Raw genomic sequence first — 22724 nt, forward strand, 5'->3', positions numbered from 1 at the left:
ATTCCTGCTCTGCAGAGTGGCCATCAGAAAGAAAGGCATAGTTATGGGGACATTTTCTTTCTTTCTCCTTTTAGCACATTTCCTTCCCTCTACTTAGGCTGTGCTGGGAATTCAGTATGAGACTCTAAATTAAAATAATTTGAAGGACTCAGTATGATTGCAGAAGCCATAACCCCCTACACCAGACCTGCTGTCCAGCTTGGGGGAAGGCTCTCAAGGCAGGTGGTCATTGGGTCCTTGGAAGACGCTGCTGATGGGCATTCGGCACCACCTTCCCATGTGTTTACCCCTATATGCAGTGTGTTTGCCCATATATGAAGAGGGCCACATTGTTGTGTTTTGGCAAAATATCTCTCAGGTATACTTCCCAGAAATGCTCTGATAGATTTTGTATGGTGAGCTCTTTGGATCCAGTACATCATTGGAAAATTTTCTGGGACAGATAAAGCAGCATTCATGCGCTATCCATAAATGTGTGTGTTACGTGAAGTATGACGACTATTCCATTAATTTATGGTTCTGATTATATACGAAGTGTCAACCCACGAGTAGTGAGAACAAGTTTATTTTAATGCAGCTGATTACACAGCACTGGAAGAGAAAGGATAGGCTGATGTTGCCCTTGCATAAATTCTTAATTTTTTAAAAGAAATTCTCCCTTAGGGCTAGTTTTCAAACTCAGAATAGCTTTAACAGACTCATATTTGAAAGAAGACAGCAACGGACTTATAAACAGACTTGTTTTTAAGAATCATACAATTATGGGCAACGTAGGGTAATTTCTCCCGTAGCGCAAGTAAAGATCCACACATCATCTCACAGAGGTTAACATGAGGCTGTCAGATGTAAATGTTATGGAGGAATTCTTAATCCTCTGCTGGACAATAAAGTGATTTTTTTCACAAATAGTTTCCTGCTATCCAGAACCAGAGCTGAACTGTGTGCTAATAAACACAAGGCAGAGGTGTATTGTCAGATGAGTTTTCTTGCAGGCAAACACTTAAAAAAACCCCAGGTCATGACTTGACCAGTCATGTAGAAAAACAATCATCAAACAAAAAACATTTCTGGAGGTATAATGAAGGGAGGCACGCAAGGGACTCCTGCGTGGATGATTTACCTGATTCTGACTTGTCAAATGAGCATAATCATTCAGTTTTTTTACATTGACCAGGCATGCTCTGCAAAGTGTAACGCTGGCTAAATGACAGTTTGTCAAAATCCATGGGAAAGAAAAAAAATACATATTGGTTTGCACGCTAGAATTCTCCCTGCTCCCATGAATGTCATTAAGAAACTCATGAATGTCTTAGAATACCATCTGTGGGAAATTTTATCTTCCACCTGTGACTGAAAAGGCAGACATCATCAAAATTATGTATCACTAAAAGAAAAGCAGCCGTAATTTTCAAGGTGAAGCAGGCAAATATGGTGAACAACATATATCTTCCCATTTTCCTCCATCTTGTGAAGCATTTATAGACACATAAAAACTGGTATGCAGAATGGTATCAATTTGATTTGGCAGAATTTACTTTGTTCAGGGGAAAATTACCCCATTACATAGCAAGGCAATGGGGAATCACCTGCAGCAACTCACTGGTATTTCCTTTCGTGTAAAATCCCAGCCAGCTATAGATCACCTAGGCTGTCCTGGATAAGTTGGGGTTAGATATCTGTGCCTACAGTTGCAGAAATCTCTGTTGGGATAATTCCTGACTCAAGCAGAATTTTCTTCTACTTAAGGAAAAAAAACGACTCAGATGAAATAGCAGAGAGCACCCAACATGCACAGAGCAATCCAGGAAGAAAAGCTGCTCCCTGCCACGAAGGTCGGTCACTTGCTTCAACATTGGACACGGGAACAGCCACTTCCGATGTTTGTGATTGATAGTGTTTAGTGGATCTTGATTGCAGACAACAAAGTCTGTTGGCTAAATGCCCTGATTTTCCAAAGATCTCATCATTTGTACTCAGAGTTATTCTGCAGTCTTTTCCTTGGCTCTTTTACTACTTTCAAGCAAGTCTTCAAGAACTAGAAGTTGGACCAAAAAGATATTGTATCCCAACACTGTATCTTATTTATTAGGAAAAACTCTAGAGGAATGCTTATATTGAATATTCATTTATGTACCTCCACAGTATTAAAGAGACCCGTGACTGCAGATGAGCTTTTGGTGCCTGGAGCCCCATACGTAAGAAAAACTTTCACGGTATGTCTCCAGTATTTTTCTTTATTTTCTGCGTGTTGTATGCATAAGGTAATCCAAACAGACATTTTCTGATGGGATAATTAGAGCTTATTTGCATTTGCTAAGGTTTGTACTTTAAAATCCCAAACTCCGTTATCAGTACTTCCACACATTTCAGGTCTGATTCTGCACTTGTTTATCCTGTCTTTATGCCAATATAGTACTGCTGACATAAATGGAGTGTAAAATTACACAAAGCCAATAACATTTGTATTACACAAACTCATCTAGACTTTGTGCTTCTGGTAATACTTGCACTGCAGGAGTGGATTACCTACCCAAATTGAAGTTTTCTACTTAGGTCTTTCTAGACTGTGATGGGACAGAAATTTTGATGCATATTCACTATTAGAGAAAGCCTTTCTGTAAAGACATTTTTGAAGCTAGTCATTGGAAGCATTGCTTTTTACAGTCTCCTAGTTCAATGAAAAAAGTTCATTAAAAGCAAGAGGAATAATTTGGATAGAGCCTTTCCCATGAGTGGTATAGCAGCCTGTACACAACGTCCTTTACTATGTGTTGGAAGTATAGACATTTGAAATTATGTCTTGAACGGTTTAGATGTTGCCCCCTTGAATTTCACCAAGCTGCCTGAAAGTGATCACATCCTTCATTTCTCTTTCCAGATCGTTGGCGACGCGGTGGGCTGGGGCTTCGTGGTGCGGGGGAGCAAGCCCTGCCACATCCAGGCTGTGGACCCCAGCGGGCCGGCAGCCGCGGCTGGGATGAAGGTGGGTTTTCAAAATGGGACGAATTACTGGGGGTATTTACACTTCTCCGTGATGTTCTTGGGCTGCCTGTACTTGGGGAGGGAGAGGTGCTTTTGTTTCCAGGATTGAGGATCATTGTCTCAGTTTCAGGCATTTGTACACAGTAAGTTCTGCTGCCTTTCACCCCCCTCCTGTGTCTTTTCTTCTGTCCTTGAGATTCTTCAAGTCCCTTTTTCACATGAAACTCATTTACCCATTCCAAGTTGCTTTTTTGATCTTTTCTCTTTTTTGGATTTTTTTTTTTTGGTTGGTTGGTTGGTTGGTTTTGGTGATTGGTTTTTTTTTTTGTGGGGTTTGGGGTGGGTTTTTTTGTTATTTTCACCTTTTTCCAACTCTGCACAATTTTAGCCTCCCTCCTCTTGACTTTACAATTTATGTGGTTGTTGGTATGCAGCTTCTGGACTTTGCTTGTACAGAAGTCATAGAAGTCATAGAATCGTTTAGGTTGGAAAAGGCCTTTAAGATCATCGAGTCCAACCATTAACCTAGCACTGCCAAGTCCACCAAAGAGGACTTGGAAGGACAATAGGAAGAGGCAAAGTCAGACATACCTATTAAAAGTGAAGCTAGCATAACCTGTTGTTCACTATAAAGCAGTTAAGGTTCAAGACATTTTGGAAAGAGGAATGTATGATACTTTCATATTTCATAAAGAGTTTAAGTACTTTCATACAGGATTTAAGAATAAATAAATACAAACTCCATGTGAAGGCTTTTGTACTGCTAATGCAGAGCCCATTGACTTACCTACGGGTTTGGATCACGTCCTGCAAATATCTGTGAATTAGTTATTCTCTTGTAAAGTGGGAAAAATAAAAGCAAAGCTTTATGCCAAGAACAGATAAAAGCAAGAAACTAACTGCTATGCCTACTCCAGTGTTGAGGCTGGGCCAGACACAAAGATTAAATGATCAGCTTATGTCATGTTTTATTGTATGGTAACAACACAGGTGAAGGTTTCAGATGTAATTCCACGTGCAGACCACTTTGCTGCAAATTTTGTCCTGCCTTCTAATTTATTTCCCTTTCCCATCACACTCACCCCAGCTGTCTCTTGCTCTTATGTTCACACCGACCAAGCTGGAGGCAGTGTGCGCTGCCACGACTCCAGAGATGAGCATCCTGCCCATCGCACGATGCCAGACCTGCCATGGCACCCTCCTTAGCAAATGCACTACAGGAGTTTCTTCTTTCTGTCTTCTGGGGTTTTTTCATGAAACTTGTAAGAATGTGCTGTCTTTGAAGCATTGACTTTTTCTGAGTACGGGCAGGCAAACCCCTGGGAAAGGGAATGGCAGCTGCAGAGCCTGTTGGTGCAGGCAGCACTCTGCCTGACACATCCTGCTGGCAAACGGCTTGATTCCTGAAGGAGCTGGAATTTTTTATATGTTTTATACAATACCTAAATATAATATGCAGTTACAATTTTCATATGAAGAGTATAATTTTCAAAAAGTAATCCTGCCTAAAATTTAAAGGACTTAAATTTAAAAATAATCAATTTATTCTAAAACATGTGTATATTCTAGATCCTGAATTTGGGCATTTAGTACTTTACAGCATCTTTTATTTTCTGAATATAGCAGCTAGCAGTAAAGTAGATCTATTCTGAAACCTGACTTGTAAAAATATATGTATAATCTTAGAGATTTCATTTCTGAACACAGCAGCTTAGAGCTGAATATAGTGGGCCCTTGGTTTGTTTTTACTTTTGGTTTCATGCTGACAGCTCTGCAACTACACATTAGGACGTACAGTTAAGCTGGATTCTTTCATATTTCACCTCTGAAACTGGTTTTATGTACCAAATTATGTCCTTGTGTCTTCCATTCGTGCTCTCCGTGCGCTAATGTACTCTGATGGGGTTACAGAGGTTTACCTGAACCATTCAAGACATAAGAATGTAAAATAGTCCGCTGTACTGAGGGGAGCAAACAGTATTTTAGACAGTAAAATTGGGATATATTGCCTTGAATTTGCACAAAGGATAGATCTGATTATTTGCAAAGGTGCTATCTCTATGTAAAATCACTTTTCAGAGCAGAATTGCACATAAAACATTATGGCCATATATTAGTAGAGTCCCTGTTTAGGCAGCAAAATTGGTGCTCCATTTTCAGAAACGCTGAATACCTTTAGCCCCTGGTGTAGAAATGCCAGTTTTCTTTGAAAATAAGGGTTTTTGTTGAGGTGTTCCCATGGCAATAGGTATGTAAATTAAAGTGCAGTATTTGAAAATTTTAAAAATCGATGTCACTTAATCCATCTGTTTACAGAACTCTTCAATCTGGCAAATTTAAAGGAATCGTATGACGGGCTTTAGATGACAGCTCCTTGAAAATAAACCTTCCCCTGTGTGGAAGCTGCAGGAGGGGCACTTCGAAAATAGACCGTTGGGCACGGTAACTTCTGGTGGGCTGGTGCAAGAGGCTTTTGTCTGCCAGTGTTCCTCTGAGCGCTACACCAAAGAAGCGCTAACAAGGAAAGTTGGCTATGATGAAAAGGGCAAGAATTTGAAGAAGAGCCAAAACTTGGCGTTGCAGTTTGTAGAAGAGTTCTTGGCAGGAGCAGCAGGGTTTTTCCTCCTAAGGAGATGTATCTAGTTTAATCCTTTTTGGAAGTGTCTTTATTTGTAAAGCTTGTGATTTTGCACTTACCTCTCTTGGAGAGCTCTATATTCCTGTCTTTGCATTACGCTGGACAAATTGCTGAGGGAGGACTGCTGTCTACAATCTCATTGTAGGACCTCACTTTGTGCAGTTAAAACTCTACCGTGTATTATATAAAGCAGTAAACATTACAGGCTCATGTACCTGAAGGACTTTGTGGTGTCTTGCTTTCAGTCTGACCTTGGCTGAGTTCCTGGCCTGCTCCAAAGCGCTGTGAATTGGGAGTCTCGGTAGAAATCTCAATGAGCTTGGGATGGAGCTCTGACCACACACAGCGGCTGAGGGGTGGGCACGGTGCTGGGCGGCTGGGATGCACGGGTCTCCGTCACACACGCGCACCTCTGCGTGGCAGCACTTGCCATCTCGTTATATGGGACATCCTCTTCTGGGGGGATTTTCAGACAATTTAATTCTGAGAAAATCCCTACTAGCATGGTCTGCTGAAGAGGTGTGAGAGGGTGTAATGGTTTTGGCTTTATGTCTTGACACCTTTTCTGGGGCTGGTAAATAGGATTACCATTTACAATCCGAGGTTTCAAGTGTGAAGCTGAGCAAATAATTTAATAAATATCTCGTCAATTAGCTTTATTAAAGTATTTTTAGACGTGGTTTGTTGAAGTGCGGTTGCCTGTGACAGCGTTGTGAAGAGCGTGGTTGCTGTAAGCACATTAACAAGTGGGAGCTGGAGGCGATGCGGGGCTATGAAAGGAGTCAGTGTTGCGATGTGTACTTCTAAGTTATTTGCAGCTCTGTTTTGCTGTCTGCTGTCGTCAGCAGTGGAAGACAGGAACAGCAGGATTTTAAAGTTCCCAGGTTGCTTTAATATTCAGTATTGACTGGTTGCAAAATTCAGGTTTCTGCGGATGACACTGCTAAATATTGCCGGTTGTTCTCAGAAAAAACTCTTTCCAGTGTTTTATTCTGTAAGTTAATTTCTGTTTTTGAAGTACAAGTATTCTTTGAAAAGTTACACAACTTGACTTCAAACCAGTGACTTAAATTACGCATCACACGTTGTTATTTAGTGTGACATCACTGCAACAGAGTGTGGCAAAACGAGCAGACCTAGCTTAGTGTGAGACTTGTGAAAGAGATAAATAATCACTCATTTTGCTGATTATCTGTTCTTCCCTTTGGCTGGAGAGATCAGTGCCCAGTTCTAACCTTTGCAGAATGCTAAAGAGTATCTGTCTCCTTAAACCGATTATGAGCAAATTAGTATTTATAGCTGAGACCTGAGGTCTTTGTGTCATACAAGTTGCCAATGGCCACTCAAGCTTTTCTACCCTATTCTAGTTCTTCTTCATTTCAGTTAGTCGCAGAGGGTTTGGGGGACCACGTATGGTCACTGGTACCAACCCCTTCTGTTTTGAGCTCTGCTTGGGGATTATGGTGTACAGCCAGGATCATTTCAGTGTGGTTCTGCTCTCCTGATCTTTAAAAGCTGGCGCAAAGAGGAGGTCAGCCTCATAAATTTTCTGCCTGTGCCATCGTCTTCTACATTCACAAATGATTATTTCAGGACCAGGTTCTCAAATGATTTCGCTAGCAGAATAAGAGCCAAATCTCGAGTGTAACTGAGTAGCCACTGTTTTGTGGAGCAGATTGCTGTCAGGTCCATCGAGGTCATCAAGCCCAGTCTCCCTGCAATCAAAGGAACATTGGTACTATCTGATTAGTCCACAGAGTCCAAATACTGCCACAGTCACAAAATATTACAGGCTTGTAACATAAAGGACTAAAAGCCATGCATTATAAGGTGCCAAGTCGGGAGAAAACCAACCCCAAAGCATGTGATATCAGAGACATTGCCAATGCCTTCGATTCCTGCAATAGGAAGAAATTTGAACTGTGAAATTCTCGGGAGGTTGAACGTACCCCATGCTGCAGAGAAATGCAAAACCCACTCCATGGTCCTTGCCAATCTGACCTCAAAACTGGTGATTGCTTAACTGACAAGCAAGATAAACCAGTCTAAAAATCTTTTAAAAAATTATTCCCCCAGGAAAAAATATCCCATTTATGGCTGTGGCCAATCTCCAATGTTTTACAGGATAGCGAGTAGAGAAGCTTGGACATCGTAAGTGAGAAACTTCTTAACTCCTAAAGGCAGCCTAGCGAGAGCTTGAAGACTGGGATTTATATTGTATAAGGAAGGCACAACAAACATGGCTCCATTTAAGCCTGTCCATGAAGCTTAGGAAAGGGAAGATCCCTCAGTGTTTGGTGCTGGGACTCTAACCCTTTAAAGCACTAGGGAGATGCTTCAGTGCTAATTGAAGGTATCCAGAGGGTACTTTCACTATCTCATATGACTGAACTTTAAATGAGAAGATGAAGTAGGTTTGGATAAATATTTATACTGTGCACTAGCATATGGTGTTGTTGAAGCAGATGCAATTCAGTCTTAGAATTCTTATCTTATACCAACACGTTACTGATTGTAGAAAAGCATAAATTACACGAGTTGCCATCTGTTTTCAATTACAGCATGAAAACACTGAGGCAGGTTGGTATTTTCCTTTAGCTGTGTTATCAGCTCGCTGCTGAATTTGATAATTACATTAGACTGAATTCAGAATGAATGTATTTGGTAATGTGAACACTCAAAAAAAGTTGCTGACAAACTGCTTTCATAGCTTGTCCATAAATAGAGAAGCAGCAGAGCTAAATGCACATAGCGCTGCATGTGATGAATGCCACTACTGTGGGCTTGAATATAGATGTATATATAAGTTTCAAACATGTCTCCATAAGTAAGTCCCTCATTTTCTGATAGTATTTAATGATAAACTATAACATAAAGGTCCGTTCTCCCTTATAGAAATGTGGAAGCTATATTCAAGCACCTATAACTTTAGAGAAATCTAATTTTAAGAAATCAGATTTGATATTTTACCATAAAATCAACCCTGGTTTTGCAAAACCAAAGAAAATTCAAACAAGTTGTTGCTCCATCTTTCACTTTATGCAGCTGTAACCAGAACCTCAGATTTTATGTGCTGCTATCCATCACAGAGATTGGAGAGAGTGAGCTAAGGAGGGTAGCCATTAGCCTTGAACATCTTGTAAGTCATGCTCAAGAAGAGTGGTTGTCACATTAGGACATGTTAAGAGCTTAGTAAGAACATAATGGTCAACAGTGTGGATGCTATTTTTTTGTTTTCATTTGATCTTTAGTAGAAATCTTTCTAAAAGACTCTAAAGAAAAATATAGTAAGGCAGCTGTGTTAGTCAGTAGCATAATGATTCAACAGAAGGTGGAAGAGATCAAATATTTGTGAATGTGAAAATACTCAACTCTGCCATTGACATGAAAAATGGATTAGTGGTTCGTTGTCCTTGACAACTGTTTAACAGCATGTATAGCAGTCACCATACTTTCCCCATTGATGCATGAATCTGTGCCTGGGTGTTCCTACTCTGTGCCTGCCTTCTCTTTTTGGTCTGTGGTCATTTGCTCAAGGAGTTTGCTGTAGAGGTGTGGTGATGCCTCTGTAACTGTCCCAAAGTTTCCATTTCCAGTGGGTATGTTTAATTAACCTCAATGAGTAGTTCCCAAAATTTTTAGACTGAGTCCTGTTACCACTTTTCAATAGGTTGGACTTGTGGGTGTTCCTACTCTGTGCCTGCCTCCTCTTTTTGGTCTGTGGTCATTTGCTCAAGGAGTTTGCTGTAGAGGTGTGGTGATGCCTCTGTAACTGTCCCAAAGTTTCCATTTCCAGTGGGTATGTTTAATTAACCTCAATGAGTAGTTCCCAAAATTTTTAGACTGAGTCCTGTTACCACTTTTCAATAGGTTGGACTTACCCTAAAACCCTGATACTCTAACTATTCTGGGATTATTGCCATCAAAATTACGACAGTAACATAGTTCTATGAGTAATGGGCAGCAGGCTGCATTGCACCCATCTCCTCTTTTCTGAGAGTTTTGTAAATTCAGCCCTCTCACCAGCTAGGGGCTTCTCCTACTGAAGGAAAACACGATTTTGGGAGCTGCATTATGTGTCACTGCCAGAACTTTGTCTGGTTGCCAAAAGGAGACAAGGTTTGGCAAATCTCTCCTTTGCTTTCATTACAGAATACTACTAGTGCAACGACAGAGTCCTTATGGCCTTGATCATCTTTTGCATTAGCACAGTGACTCTAGGTTGATGGAAATCATGAAATGTTTTCTCAGCAGTCCCCCTTTCCCCTCGTCATTGGGAATCCCAGTGCAGCATTGGATGAGCTGCGAATCAGTCTCTCTTCTGCCCCTTTGCTGCACCAGCTACTCAGTCTGCTTTATTCCTCTGCCGTGGTGGAAGCCCTATCATTGTTGGACCTCTCTGAGTGACAGGAGACTGTCTTAGAGACACTATACCGCTGGCCTGCTGGTGGAACCTGCCCCATGGTGGCCACATGGAAGACAATTTGGATTTGGATTCTCTTCTTTACCCTGTCACAAACCCTCTGTACATCTACGTTGACCGTTTTCCTACCAGAATACATAGATATTCTTGTAAAGTACTGTGGGATTAGATGGATGGAAAATGCCAACAAATCTGACATAAATGGTTAAGTGAACTCCACCCTTGTGCAGATGTCTCCGAGCGCACAGTCACCACTGAGTAGATGGGGTGCGGGACTGCACTTGCTTCAGTGGACTATGGGCTTCTGTTCTTCTGAGTCAGTGGGCATAAAATCACCTAAAAAAAATCAGCCAGCTTTATATTGGACTAGAGACTAGGTGCTTGCTGTGGCTATCACGGACTGTTATATGATAAAGAAATCAAAACTCTGCGTGTGAAAAGTCAGCCACCTGAAGTATAGAAAATATGGGAAAGATCCCGTCCCACGCAGACGGGCAGCGCAGTGCTCAAACATCACTCCAGCAGGATGTAAACTGCAAACTACACGCACAAAAGAAAACAGAGAAAAATTCTTTTTCTGATTTTCAGTCCTGTTTTTGAACAACAGGACCCAGTTAGTCACTATGGAGAAAGGAATTAAGGCAGTGGGAATGCCTATGTAAAGTATAAAAGGAGTTGGTTTAGCTTTTTGAGTATAAATTTCACCTTTAACAGTGAATTTCCTTTTTGTCTCCTAAACTTACAGGACACAGGTTTAGCAAGGTTTTACTTGCTTATCCCAGACCTGAATTTTGGCCTACAGAACAGTATTAGGTTTCCAATAACTCTGTGTGATTTTTTCTAAAGACTCTTTTAACAGAGAGAGAGTTTTACTGGGCAATAAAATGACTTTTTTTTTTCTTTACAACAGCTGAAACCTTATGCAAATACAGAAAGTTTCATAATACCTCAGAGGTCTTTCTTCTGCATTTACAGCAGTGTAGTTGACATTAGAATTGAACTTGTTTGTAGGCTGGTCACCTAAAATGCTGTTGGGCAACAAGTGACCTACTGTACTTGTGTCTGTACATTGGCTCCTTCTCATCAATAGCAAATACAATTCAGAAAAAAATACTTGTCTGCAGGTTTGTAATTGGAGGTCAGTGTGGTTTTTAAGTTTAGTCACGTTATTTTAATAAAAAGTAGGTTTAAAAATTCTTTTCGAGTAAGTGGTGTTTTACAGCAGGATAACCCAGATATCTGAACACCCTGCATTTATGAAAGTGCTTTCTTGATTGTTTCTGAAGTCTTACAGCTGTAGCCATTCAGAAAGAGAGAAAGCAGTCTTGGTTTCAGCTGCACTGTAAAACAGGACTGTGCTTGTGTTTTGATACAGCTTCCAAATTCCAGCGTGGTCTATAGCCCGTTGAACGGCGAGATTTAGTGCCAGCCAGAACAGCTGGGATCTTACCCTTGCTTGAGCTTTCTTAGGCTATTGCAGGTCACGCTTAGGTAGTCCAGGCTCTCAAAAGAGAGGACTGTCATCTGAAAAACTTATTCCACTGCTGGACTGCTGCAGAATGGCTGAAACCTTAAAAAGAATATCCTAAGTGTCTATAAAAAAGACATAAAATTAGTGGCCAATACAGCAAAATGCTGTCATTTTGAACTGCTTTTGCTCTCAATTGAGGATGAAAAGCATTTTGTATTATTAGGTTTAGTTGCAATATCCATTTCACTTGAAGCCTTGAAGGGTTCCTCAGATAATGTTGGGTTTACAGCATCGTGGCTACCGCAGCTCTCTGCCCAGAGCGCTTCGGGGATGCTGCTGCTCCCCGCTGCCTACTTTGCAGACCCTTCCCTGCACTTCTCCGTGTCTTTTCTTGTTGGTGCTCAAGACACAAGCTGCCTTCCTTTCATGATATAAGCGAATGATTCGGGAAACATGTTGCATTAAAGCCACGGTTCTGTTTAGCTAGTCAAACACATGGAAAAACAATTGCACTTCTGTCTGTGCAAACAGAGAGCAGCTGTTTGTCTCAAATGGCGCAGACCGTTCCTGCTCATTACAGTCTTGATACCGGAGGGTGCTGAGGGTGCCCTGCATAGATCTGACTGCCCTTGTAACTCCCTTGTTTGGGCTGGTTTACGGACTATTTTTAACTAATATGGGCCCTAAACGAACTCCATTTAGTTAGTTTAGTCTAGTCTAATTATTTTTGTCCTTGTAAGTAAACTGATACATAGTTTTTAAGTTCTTTATTCATTATGTGTATTTTTCTTTAAGCAACTCTGGTTTAGGTGTAGATATACCGGGAAAAAAAAAAAAAAAACACAAAAAGGTCAAGCCAAGCATAAAAAGATATTTTTTCTAAGCTAAGACTCCATGTTCTGGTCCAACTGATGCAGTATTTCACCCAGAGCCACCTTTAGGCGTTGGAGTTACTTAACATTTTCAGAGCTGTTCTGTGGTAGGTATCAAATTGCAGTATACAATAAAAATGCTTATAAAGTTAAGTGTGCAGTCACTGGTTTGCTTTCCTGATGTGGCCCAGCCCAGCTCGGCTTTACCTGTGGGTATTTCTTGCTAGGACTCAGATTAAGTCAATCATTTTACACACCAATTCCCAATTAGGGCCATGTCCTTACTGCTATTATCCTCCAGGTATCTATGGATAGCTTTAATTTACCAACGTGAGTATTTGCCGTTTGCTGTGTCGGAATTTGTCTGACCACTCAGTCAATCCATTGGGGAAACTCTGCCGCTGCAGAGCCGAGACTTGCGTGCAGACCAAAAGCCACCCACCCCAGAATAAGAGTTGTTCTCATGGGCTGTTAGGTCGGCTCTTTTCCCCCTTTAATTTGTCTACTCTGTTTGTGGAGTTTCCACAGCAATGGTTTCATTCTATTCCTGGTGAAAAAAAAAGACTAAAATTCCCATTGATGCCCATCAGTGGGGAGGGAGAGAGGGACAGACTATCTGAATCAATGATGTGGCCCTTTGAGAATCTATGACTTAATTTTATATCAGGTGACTTATTATATTATGTTACAAAATATATATTATTTTATTAGATGTATTTGTTAATTTTTTATGTTGTGTAGTTTTTATATTATGTTGTTTAAGTTATGGGTTTTTTTTTTTCAGTTAGAGACTGATGAGTTTGGAATACTATAAAAAATTCAGCTCCTTTTTAAAAAAAAAAAGTAGTATGTAATGAAGCCTTGCTCAGGCAAACCAACCATACCAGACCGCAGCCGCAGTTCAAGATGGAGAGCCAGAATTACATGCTTACATTTGTAATTCTTTAAACGGAGTTGGTTTTCTCTGCTATGCATTGTACCATGTTCTGCTGGTACCCAGTTTCTAGCCCACTGGTGGGACAGTGAGCCAGCTTAACACTGGTGTAAACATGGAACAAGAAATGCATCCCTCTAGAGGGAGAATCCTGTGTTTATGCAAGACCTGGATACTTGCCTACTCCCACACCACCCACTCTACAGCCAATTACACATTTGCTAGAGATATTTACAGAGCTGAACACACAGCTGCAATTTATTCTGTTTCATCCAGTAACCTCAGTTATGTAGAAAAGGACATTGCATGATTTTTTAACCTTCCAGCAACATGCAGTAGGTTTTGAATTGTTAGGTTCCAGCTTTGATTTACTAATCCTAGCAAGATTGCATGAATTCTTGGGAAAAAAAAACAAAACCGAAGAAGATATAGATAAAAATCTAACTGGAAACATAATTTTTAGGACCTCTGATTTTCATCTCTTTTCCTCATTCCAGTATGACAATGTAAAGCTTAGCAGAGTGGGAGCAAATACTTGTGTTTGCTTTTATTAAGAAGGTTAGTGCTGTGTCGTAGACTCTTCTGTGGCAGCGTGTTCAGCATCTCTGTGGCCTGGGCTCTTTGCTGAGCATGAGGATTCCTCTGCTTTATGGCTATGGGTTACCTATTAAAATAGAAGAGCCCCTGTATCAGCATAAATGCAGGTTGTGTGTGTAAGGGGGTAAAAGAAGAAGCTGATTCCTGTGCCCTCTCTCCTCTGCCGTTGTTCTCCTGCCTCAGATTTCTTTGCGCTTGTTCCTTCTACCCTAACATCCATCTTGCCATTGATTTCACTGGGACTTTAAGTTCTCTGAAAACTTAAGCTTCAGTTTACCGATCTAAGTGTAAGCTGCTGCCAGAAAGGTTGATCCTATCTTCACCTCCTTTTCATCTCCCTCTTTCACATATCTATTGCCTTCTTCCTCCAACCATGTCAGGCACATCAGGGAACTTACTTTGCCTGGAGACAAGTCCTTTCATTTATTTATTTTTGCTGGCACAAGATTAAAAGGGAGCGGTGCCTGGCGTTGGCGCATTGCTCCCCGGAGCCAGCACAAGGGGACAGGGGCACCTCTTGGGGGTGCAGGCACCACGTCCTGCTACAAACCCTCCTCCCCTTTGGAAGAGGTTTGATAGCTGGATCCACAGAGTCCGTGGCAATTCAGGCTGAGGGTATCCCTTCTGCCGACAGAAAGGGTTGTGGGGTCCCAGGTCAGGTTACTGCTCCAGCTCGTAATAAACAAACCTTTTTTTTCCACATTTCTTTTAAAAGTAAGATTAGTTCTTTTCACCCTAAGGAGAGGGAAACCTCGTTCTCTGGTGTTGTCACTAAGGGTTCTGTGTACAAACCCATGGCGCGGTGTGTGAGGCAGAAGGTGATGATGTGGTAATTAGCTCGGAAGATTTATTCAAGGGATTTAACAACCGGCAGGGCAAACCTGCGTGGTTACCCGCTTGTAAATAGCTCCTTTTTAAATGGTAACTGCAATAAGAAGTAGAAACGGTGTAATTTTTTGTTGTGACGAAGTAACAGCCTTAGATGGGAGTAAGTGTTTACTTTCACTCATTTCTCAACTCCTTCATATTTCATATTTAAATTAGATTTTAAAAACGACGCCTTGCTTTCCATCTGTTTGCTTGAGAGCGCAGCAGTGCTGGGGAGGCGGGAATGGGAGCAGCGGTTCCCAGCATCCCCAGAGGAGCAAGGGGAATGTGAGGGGGGGAAATCCCATTGGAAGCATAACTCTTCCTTTAAAATGTTGGAAGCTTGGCTGTCCCCTTCCTCCTTGCTGAAGGCTGGAAAGCTGTGTTTCAGATGTCACATTCTTGTAGCACCTGAGCCTTCTCCAAATTTTGCTGAAATCTGTCAGCAAGACAAGAAAAGCCAAAGCAGATATCTCGCCTTTTTAAACAAGCAATCATAAAGAATATCTTTTCTTTTTTTGCTTTGCTTTTTCCTTCTCAGTTTCAGCATTCAGTAACCTTCACAGGTGAGAGCTGTGGCCGTACCACAGGAATCAACCAGTAAGTTTTCTATCTTAGAACTGGCCCAGAGTTTTAAAAAGTATCTGTAAAGTGTGAAGAGCTTGGTTTGTTGGGTATTCTGCTTAAGATGTCTCCAGGTCACTGACAATTCAAAATGTTAATCCTTCAGCCCCAATTTGCATGGGGGCCTGTAAGGAAGGGTTCTTACTGACAGCATGGCCTGATATTTAATAGAAATCAGGATCTCGCAGGTCTGTCGTGCAGATTACACATAGAAAATAGATGGTTTTGCTAACCACACGTGAAGAATCTGTCCTCTGGAAGATCACAGTGAGTTTCAGAATACCATAATGAAACAATTATAAGCTTGAGCTACTCAAACTGGCCAGCTGATCCTTGTCCCTGTAGGATTAGTAGGACATGAAAAAAGCATTTATTTATAATTATTGAGGGTATCTCTATGACAGAAATGTAAGCAGGCTATTTCTATAATGGATTTAATTTTAAATTTCATTACCAAGAAGAAAAGCAAAAACACTAACATCGGACTATTCTTTTTGAAATAGTTATATTGTCAATTCTGGCATCAATTTTATTCTGTAAAATTGTCAAAATACACTTTTCTTTAGACAGCTCTGAAAGAAGTTATACTTGGAAGCTTTTATTTTAGTTCTTAGGAAAATTTCTGAAGAACTTTCCAGGGTTGAAAATAACTCCTACATTTGCCTTAATTCATCATTCCTGTTTGATGCTAGTAAGATTTAAAAAAAAGACCAAAAAGAAACCAATACATTCTTCCATGTATTTTGGGAATGGCTTGTTTTAAAGTAAAAATTATCTGTATGACTTCGGCGTCACATCAGATGATAAGAAGAAATAATAGTCAAGGGAGCGTGTCCTAAACTCTCCGGCAGCTATATGTAAATCAGTGTGTGTGAAAATTACCACCAGAGCAAAGGGTTAAATCGAGTCTGTCTCATGGTGGACTATTGAGCCAGCCCTGACTCACACACAGCTTTCCCAACAACTGCATGTTTCTGTGCAATGTGCTAATAACTTTTGAAGTACCTTGGTTTCAAAGGGATCTGCTTTGCAGCAGGACGTGGTCCTGGTTTGAGCTGCCAGCTGCTAGAAATCTGTTTCAGATCTGCGCAGAGTCCAGGGTGAAATCCTGGCTGCTCCAGAGCGAAAGATTCCTACAAGGCTGGATTTCACTCTCTCTCCAGCGTTTTTTCAGATTTTCCTTCATGCAGTTGCCACACGTACAGTAATATTCACACCTTCAATGGAAGTGAATTGGTGGCAATGTTTTCAGCATCTCTTTACGCTGTTAACACCTGATGCCAGAGCAGCTATCAGTGTCAAACAGCCAGTGAAAACCTTGCCATTTGGTTGACCTTGGTGCTGTTGGAGGAGAAAACTCAAGTGTGCTGGTGGAGACTTTGTGCTTTGCAGTCTTAGAAGCTGAATGGTCCCATTACTGCCCCAGATAATTGGGTAAAATATCAGTACTGCTGAAAACCAGTGTTTTTGCCACTATCTTCAATGTGTCATTGCATAATCTAGCTTTGTATTCAAGAATTTCAAGCCTACGTTGTATTTGGTAACATTGATTTCTTCGGTACCTATTTGAACTGTATTTGTAATAGTGTTTACACTCTCTTTCTTAAAAGAAGTTAGCAAAAAAAAAAGCAGAGTGGATTCCGGACACTGATCCTGACACCGAAATGTAAATGATAAATCCGTTGAGAATTAGAGCCTTAACCCATGGCCACTGCAATGGGCGCACACGTTCGCTGCTGTGGGGAAGGGCAGTCCCCCAGCCACCCCAGCCACGCTGCCTCCTGTATGCGGGTGCGGGCATTTGTGTTCCTCTTCATCCCAACCTTTTTCTAAAATTTATGTCAAATTAAAGTGACTGTGTAATCATGGTCTTATTCTACTGTTTTGAGATATAATATCTGTTGACTCTGCATAGCTGTTACTTGCTTTGCAACCCGTGATGAACGGTCGCTCTCTTTGCATCTGTAAAATTAAATGCTTTTTTTAGGGCTGTCCCAAAGAACTTTGCAATTGTCACTTAAACCAAATTCTGCAGTGGGAATTTCCAGCTCTTCATGATGTTTCACAGCACCTTTCTAAAAAGTGTGCCTGGAAAAAGAAAGGAAATTTTTAAAGGATTTTTTTTATATGTATATATAAAATTTAAAAAAGGACAGGTGACTAAAGCCTACGGTGCAAACAGCATCTGAATATCCGAGGATCTTGGCTAGCTGCCTATCCTCAAATAATATTCCTGTAGCATTCATGAATATTAAGATCGTCCTGAGGCAGAATGCTAAGTAAGAATTAGTGACAGGTATGCAATGTTTTTATTCAATAATTTGCTTTAAGGGAGTTGTGCAATTCCATGCCCATGCCTGCAGCCGATCTCTGACATCCCTCGGGAGCATCCCACAGTCGTTCTGACCGCAGCGCCTGATCAACGCTGGCTCAGCTGTCCAGCCCCGGTGCAGGCAGCTGCCTGTGAGGGAGCGGGGCTTTGGTTTGGCCGGCGGGCAATTCTCCTGGCAGGAAAATCAGGGAGTGTGGATGTACATCTCCAGGGCAGCTTGGCAAGACCAAGGAGGGGCCGGCAGCCAAAGCTTGCTGTAGAGTGAAGAGCAATAACTAGTGAGGGGGGGGAAGGGTTGTACAGCTCCAAGTACAGCACAATCCTGATTTTGGCCATTAAACATTATGGTAACTAATTATAATTCCTCTTCTCGCCATCTTCAGTTTGATGATAAATGGCATGACAAATCTTTGCAAACTTCTTTAAGCAATAGGTTGCCAGATCCTTTCTGTTCAAATGTAAGTCCAAAGTTGAAGTTTTCCTTTTCCTGGGAACACCTGGATTTGGTTAAACCTTCTGCATGTGCCAGTGAAAACCTGCAGGAAGAGAGAGGTGCCTTTTCTGCTGTCCCTACTTCTGTGGGCTGCTGTACGCCAGGGTGGGAAATTGAAATACTTAACAATAAATGTTTATTACTGTAACATTCAAATATTTGAATTTAATGAAGGGAGTCTTTTCACTTCGGTGTTCCTTTATTTAACTGTTATTGTTTCTGTGGTTTTTAGATCGCCACATCCTGACCAACAAAATGGTCGGAATTTATTCTGCGCTTTGTCATTTCTTGAAGTCTGAGGGATAAAAATGGATGCTTATCTCCTGTCAAGCTCCTTGGAGAGCTATGAGGAAATGAGCAATAAAAGGCTCTTTGAGGCTCTTTTAACTTTAGTTTATTATCTGTTATAGTTACTGATGTGTGGAAACCAACAGAGAAATTTTACATGTTTATAGCTACAAAGCCCTTAACAGCTGTAGCTATGAGCTGAGCACTTACAGCTTTTTCAAATGTGTTTTTATAAATGTAACATTAAATCATCACGATTTTGTAAACGAGTCTCCTTAAGAAAATTCCTGAGATGATAATATGTGGGTCAGTATACTCAGTCAGGGCTGGTTTGTGGGTATTCGCTCGCTCTCGCTCATTTTGTAACTCACCAAGAGAGCAACACACGATGTGGGCTTTTTTGGGGCAGGATTGATGACAGCCAAAATGCACGAAGCAGTGCTGCCTTTCATTTCCCTTTGCTGGATGCAGCGCTGGATGGAAAACCAGGGTGGGCAGAAGAAGACTGGGTGAGTAGAGGGCACTCAGCATACCGAAGGCTGTGCAAACCTCTCTCCCCTCGTCAGGACTGGAGGACACCGCAAATGGCTCCTCCTTTCTTTCTCCCTGAGGGATCTGGATCTGGAATTTGCAGAAACTCAGCCCTTGGGGGCACTGGCCAAGTGATGGCCACGGAGAGAGCTTTCTGCCCCCAGGGTGACTGGCTCTTTATTATCATCTCCTGTTCCTCACAGGTCTTTTCATGCAATTTTAGGACAGAAGTACTCTCTTCTGTGCCTTGTCCTCCTCTCTACATTTCTCTTCTCGTCTGGCTTGGGTGGACTTTTTGCATCTAATCCTACCCACTGCAAATGGTGAAACTAATAAGCCATTTGTATCCAGTGCAAAGGACGGCACGGAGAGGGCTGTTCTCAGCCCATACGCATTGCTGATTAATAATATCGCCAAGGGCGTACATTAAAACAAACACATTGAGAACGCAGACATGTCAACTCTTGTCTTTTGCGTAAGAAATTCATTCTTTGGCATCCAGATTGCTGTTCAGTGCTGCGGTGCCTGTACCGTCCACATTTACACCGTTGCAGCCCTGGTGCGAGTGGCTGGCCGGTCTGGAAAGTCTGTTCCTCTGCCAGGGACGGTCCCTGGAGGCCCCCAAATGCCCCTGACATGATCCGGCATGCAGATTTATCCATCACACGCTTGCATGCCTGTCCCTGGCCAAACACGAGTCCCATGCATTGGGATTTCAGTAACTCGAGAAGTCTGAGAATATGCAGCAGTAAAACAAGCGTCAGCCATTCAACTTCCAAAAATTGCATTAAGCCAGAAGAGACAATGTTATTTCTGCAGGTCTGTTTTAAATCAACCCAAATATTATTCTGGAGCCAGAGCTATAATTCAGTAAAACTTGATACAATCTTGGAAAGCCATAGAAAGCGTTAGGAAATACCGCTGGGAGTTGAGACCCCTATAGATACTGTAAAAATCTGCATTTTAAACTAAATAGACATGCCTCTTAAATACTAATCGAGGCACACTGCAGAGGATGATGGGTTACCTTTTCAACCAAAATCCTTAAAATTCAGAAGGCTTTGTCTGCATGTAAAAGCTGAACCGTTTTCCTAATGCTACTTGCAGCTGAAATATAGCATATGAGTGTATAGGAAAGATACATCTATACTGCTGTGGAAGTTGGCTAAGTGGTATTGCTGACTGCCATACCTTGACGATCGTTTAGGCTACCAGTAAGGCTGACTTCCAAGATCTTCAGCTCTGCAGAAGAGTTCTGAGTTTGAAGGGGTAAGGTGCAAGAGAGGGGTCTGCCCTCCCTTCAGGGGCTGCTGCTGCCGCTGTTTCTGTGCAGAGGCTCTAAGGAGCAAAGATTTTAATCTTTGGCATTTTTGATGAAATGTTACATTTTTGGGTTGGCTTTGCTTCCTCTATAATTTTCCTTAAACGGAACATCGATAGCTACATTCTGTACGTTTTGCACAAATATGAATGGAGTTTCACCACATGTTTTACTTGAGAGGGAAGGTAGCTGATGCACAGAAGTTAAATGACTTGGCTTGCAAGAAAATCTGTTTCAGAACTAGCAATGGGAGACACCAGAGCTGTTTCCCACCTCTTCTGCGTACATTTCTGTGTTGTGTTTCTGCCTAAATAGGAAAGGTAAAAATATAAAATAAAGCGTGAAAATTTCTAATGGTACTCACTCAGGATCACTTATGAGTAAGGTAACCTTCTGGTGAATGTATTGTTTTCATTGAAACATCAGGATGATATTATTGTTGCTTTAGGCTCCATATTTTTATTATTAAAAACACAGATCTAGACACTACACATTTTTGGCCTTTTTACCAAATACTGTAATACTATGATTAGATACAGAAAAGGCTTAATGTTTTTGAGGAATCAGTGTTGTTATCTTTCTTTTCCTCGTCAGTTTTTTACAATGCTGATACGACTTTTTCTCTGATTAACTCTTTTAAGATATTTAGTGGCATTGGTCAGAATATTTCCATCAAGACTTTTTGGACAGAAAACAGCCTCTGACGATAGAAGACTTTCAATTTGAATTTGTTACGTCTTTTAAAAACAAAATATTAGCATATTTGAAATTAATTAATGAGTCATACTTGCTGAAGAAAACCGAAAACCGTTCACATAAAAAATGGAAAGAACTAAATCTGTGTAGGAATATCTCCTGAAAATGGCAGTGACGTTTTAATCCATCCTAGTACTGACTTCATCTTCCATGATATTATTTCCTAGAATGTGGATCCTTTAGGTTCATGTTGTACTGGTGGAGGTTCTGGCACTGAATCTAGTGAAGTCATCATCCAAACCTTGCCCTGAGCCTGGAAACATGATGCATATTTTCACTGTGACTACCAAGAGCTGTCTAAAATGGTTTCTATGGAAGCGTTTAAGACAAACTAAGGATAACAGACTCTTTGCAATGGCCAGAGTTGTCTTGTCCCATATTATTTGCAATGCACCATTGATATCAGAAAATATTGTTATAAGAAAAATATCATTGTTATAAGAAAAATATCATTGTTATAAGAAAAATATCATTGTTATAAGAAAAATGATCCATGTAGGACTTCAAAATTCCACAGATTTGAAAGTTGCAGTGATATTTCAAAAAATTTTACGAAAAATTAACTTGCCAGATTAATTCTAAGAAAAGTGTTTTTCTTAAGAGTGCTGAATGAGATGGTATGAAGAGTTCTGGAGGTTTTGCACAGGAGTTGATAGTATGTCTTTGTAAATAACCTTACCAAAAGAAGTCTGATGCATAACTTCTGCTGCTTGCCTTTCTCCTCAGGTTTGCCAATTTGTCGTGTCTGTCAACGGCCTCAACGTTCTCCATGTGGATTACAGGACAGTGAGCAACCTCATCCTGACTGGCCCTCGAACGATTGTGATGGAAGTGATGGAAGAAACAGAGTCCTGAGAAGGAAAAAAACTCTTACTGAATATATTTGTGAGGGAAATAGTGATGACCATGGAGCGGCATGACACAAGGAGGCAGAACGTTGCTGTGTCTAAATAGATGATTTTGCTTTTAGGGGAGGGGGGCTCTCTTTCATTTAACAGTGACAGCACTGGTGATTACGCTAAGAAGTGAACAATAGATACCAGCATATTTTCACTAAGGACTTTTCTTTGCCCAACGGAGACAAGGTTAAGGCCTTTAGGTTGTCTCTCCAGCCATGTCTGCATCAGTCAGAATGGTTTCCCACCTAAGAGGCCGTGCAGGCTTCCTCACAGTCCACCACTGGATCAAAGCACTTCAGGAGGTGAAAGAACCAAATACTGTGGGGTCAGGATGTCACAGGTGGTTTGCATGACATATTTACGTTGGTAAACATCCTCCTGGTGTCCAGCTTTGTCCCAGGAGCATGTGCTGCTGCAGTCGCTCTCTCCTTGGGCCGAGGGAGAGCTGACTGAATGCTGGCGTGATTGCAATCAAACACAAATGAACTGCAAATGCATGAAAAAAAGGTTCATTCTCTGTAGGGAATACTCTGGTATGAATGTTTGGATTTGACCGAATATACAGATTATTCTAGAAAGAAAAATAGAAGATCATGCAAATGGAAAAGCGTGTGGTACTTTTGCAAAATCTGGCCTTTGAAAATTTGTTTAGATGCCTACGCACTGGTTTAGGTGCTCAAATGTAAAATCTTGATT

General features: G+C 41.2%; 1 protein-coding gene across 1 annotated transcript in view; it reads left to right on the forward strand.

Annotated features, from left to right (window-relative positions):
- LOC104081652 (DEP domain-containing mTOR-interacting protein) overlaps positions 1-22259 on the forward strand; it is a gene marked incomplete at its 5' end in the record, with an annotated part of 49170 nt that extends 26911 nt beyond the window's left edge. The window contains 3 exons of the mRNA XM_009584486.1: positions 2143-2213; positions 2879-2983; positions 21856-22259. Coding sequence (XP_009582781.1) covers positions 2143-2213; positions 2879-2983; positions 21856-21984 — 305 coding nt within the window. The remainder of the gene's footprint in view (positions 1-2142; positions 2214-2878; positions 2984-21855) is intronic.
- Positions 22260-22724: the final 465 nt, after the last annotated feature.

Source organism: Fulmarus glacialis, unplaced genomic scaffold (genome assembly GCF_000690835.1).
Source record: "Fulmarus glacialis isolate BGI_N327 unplaced genomic scaffold, ASM69083v1 scaffold4849, whole genome shotgun sequence".
Lineage (NCBI taxonomy): Eukaryota > Metazoa > Chordata > Aves > Procellariiformes > Procellariidae > Fulmarus > Fulmarus glacialis.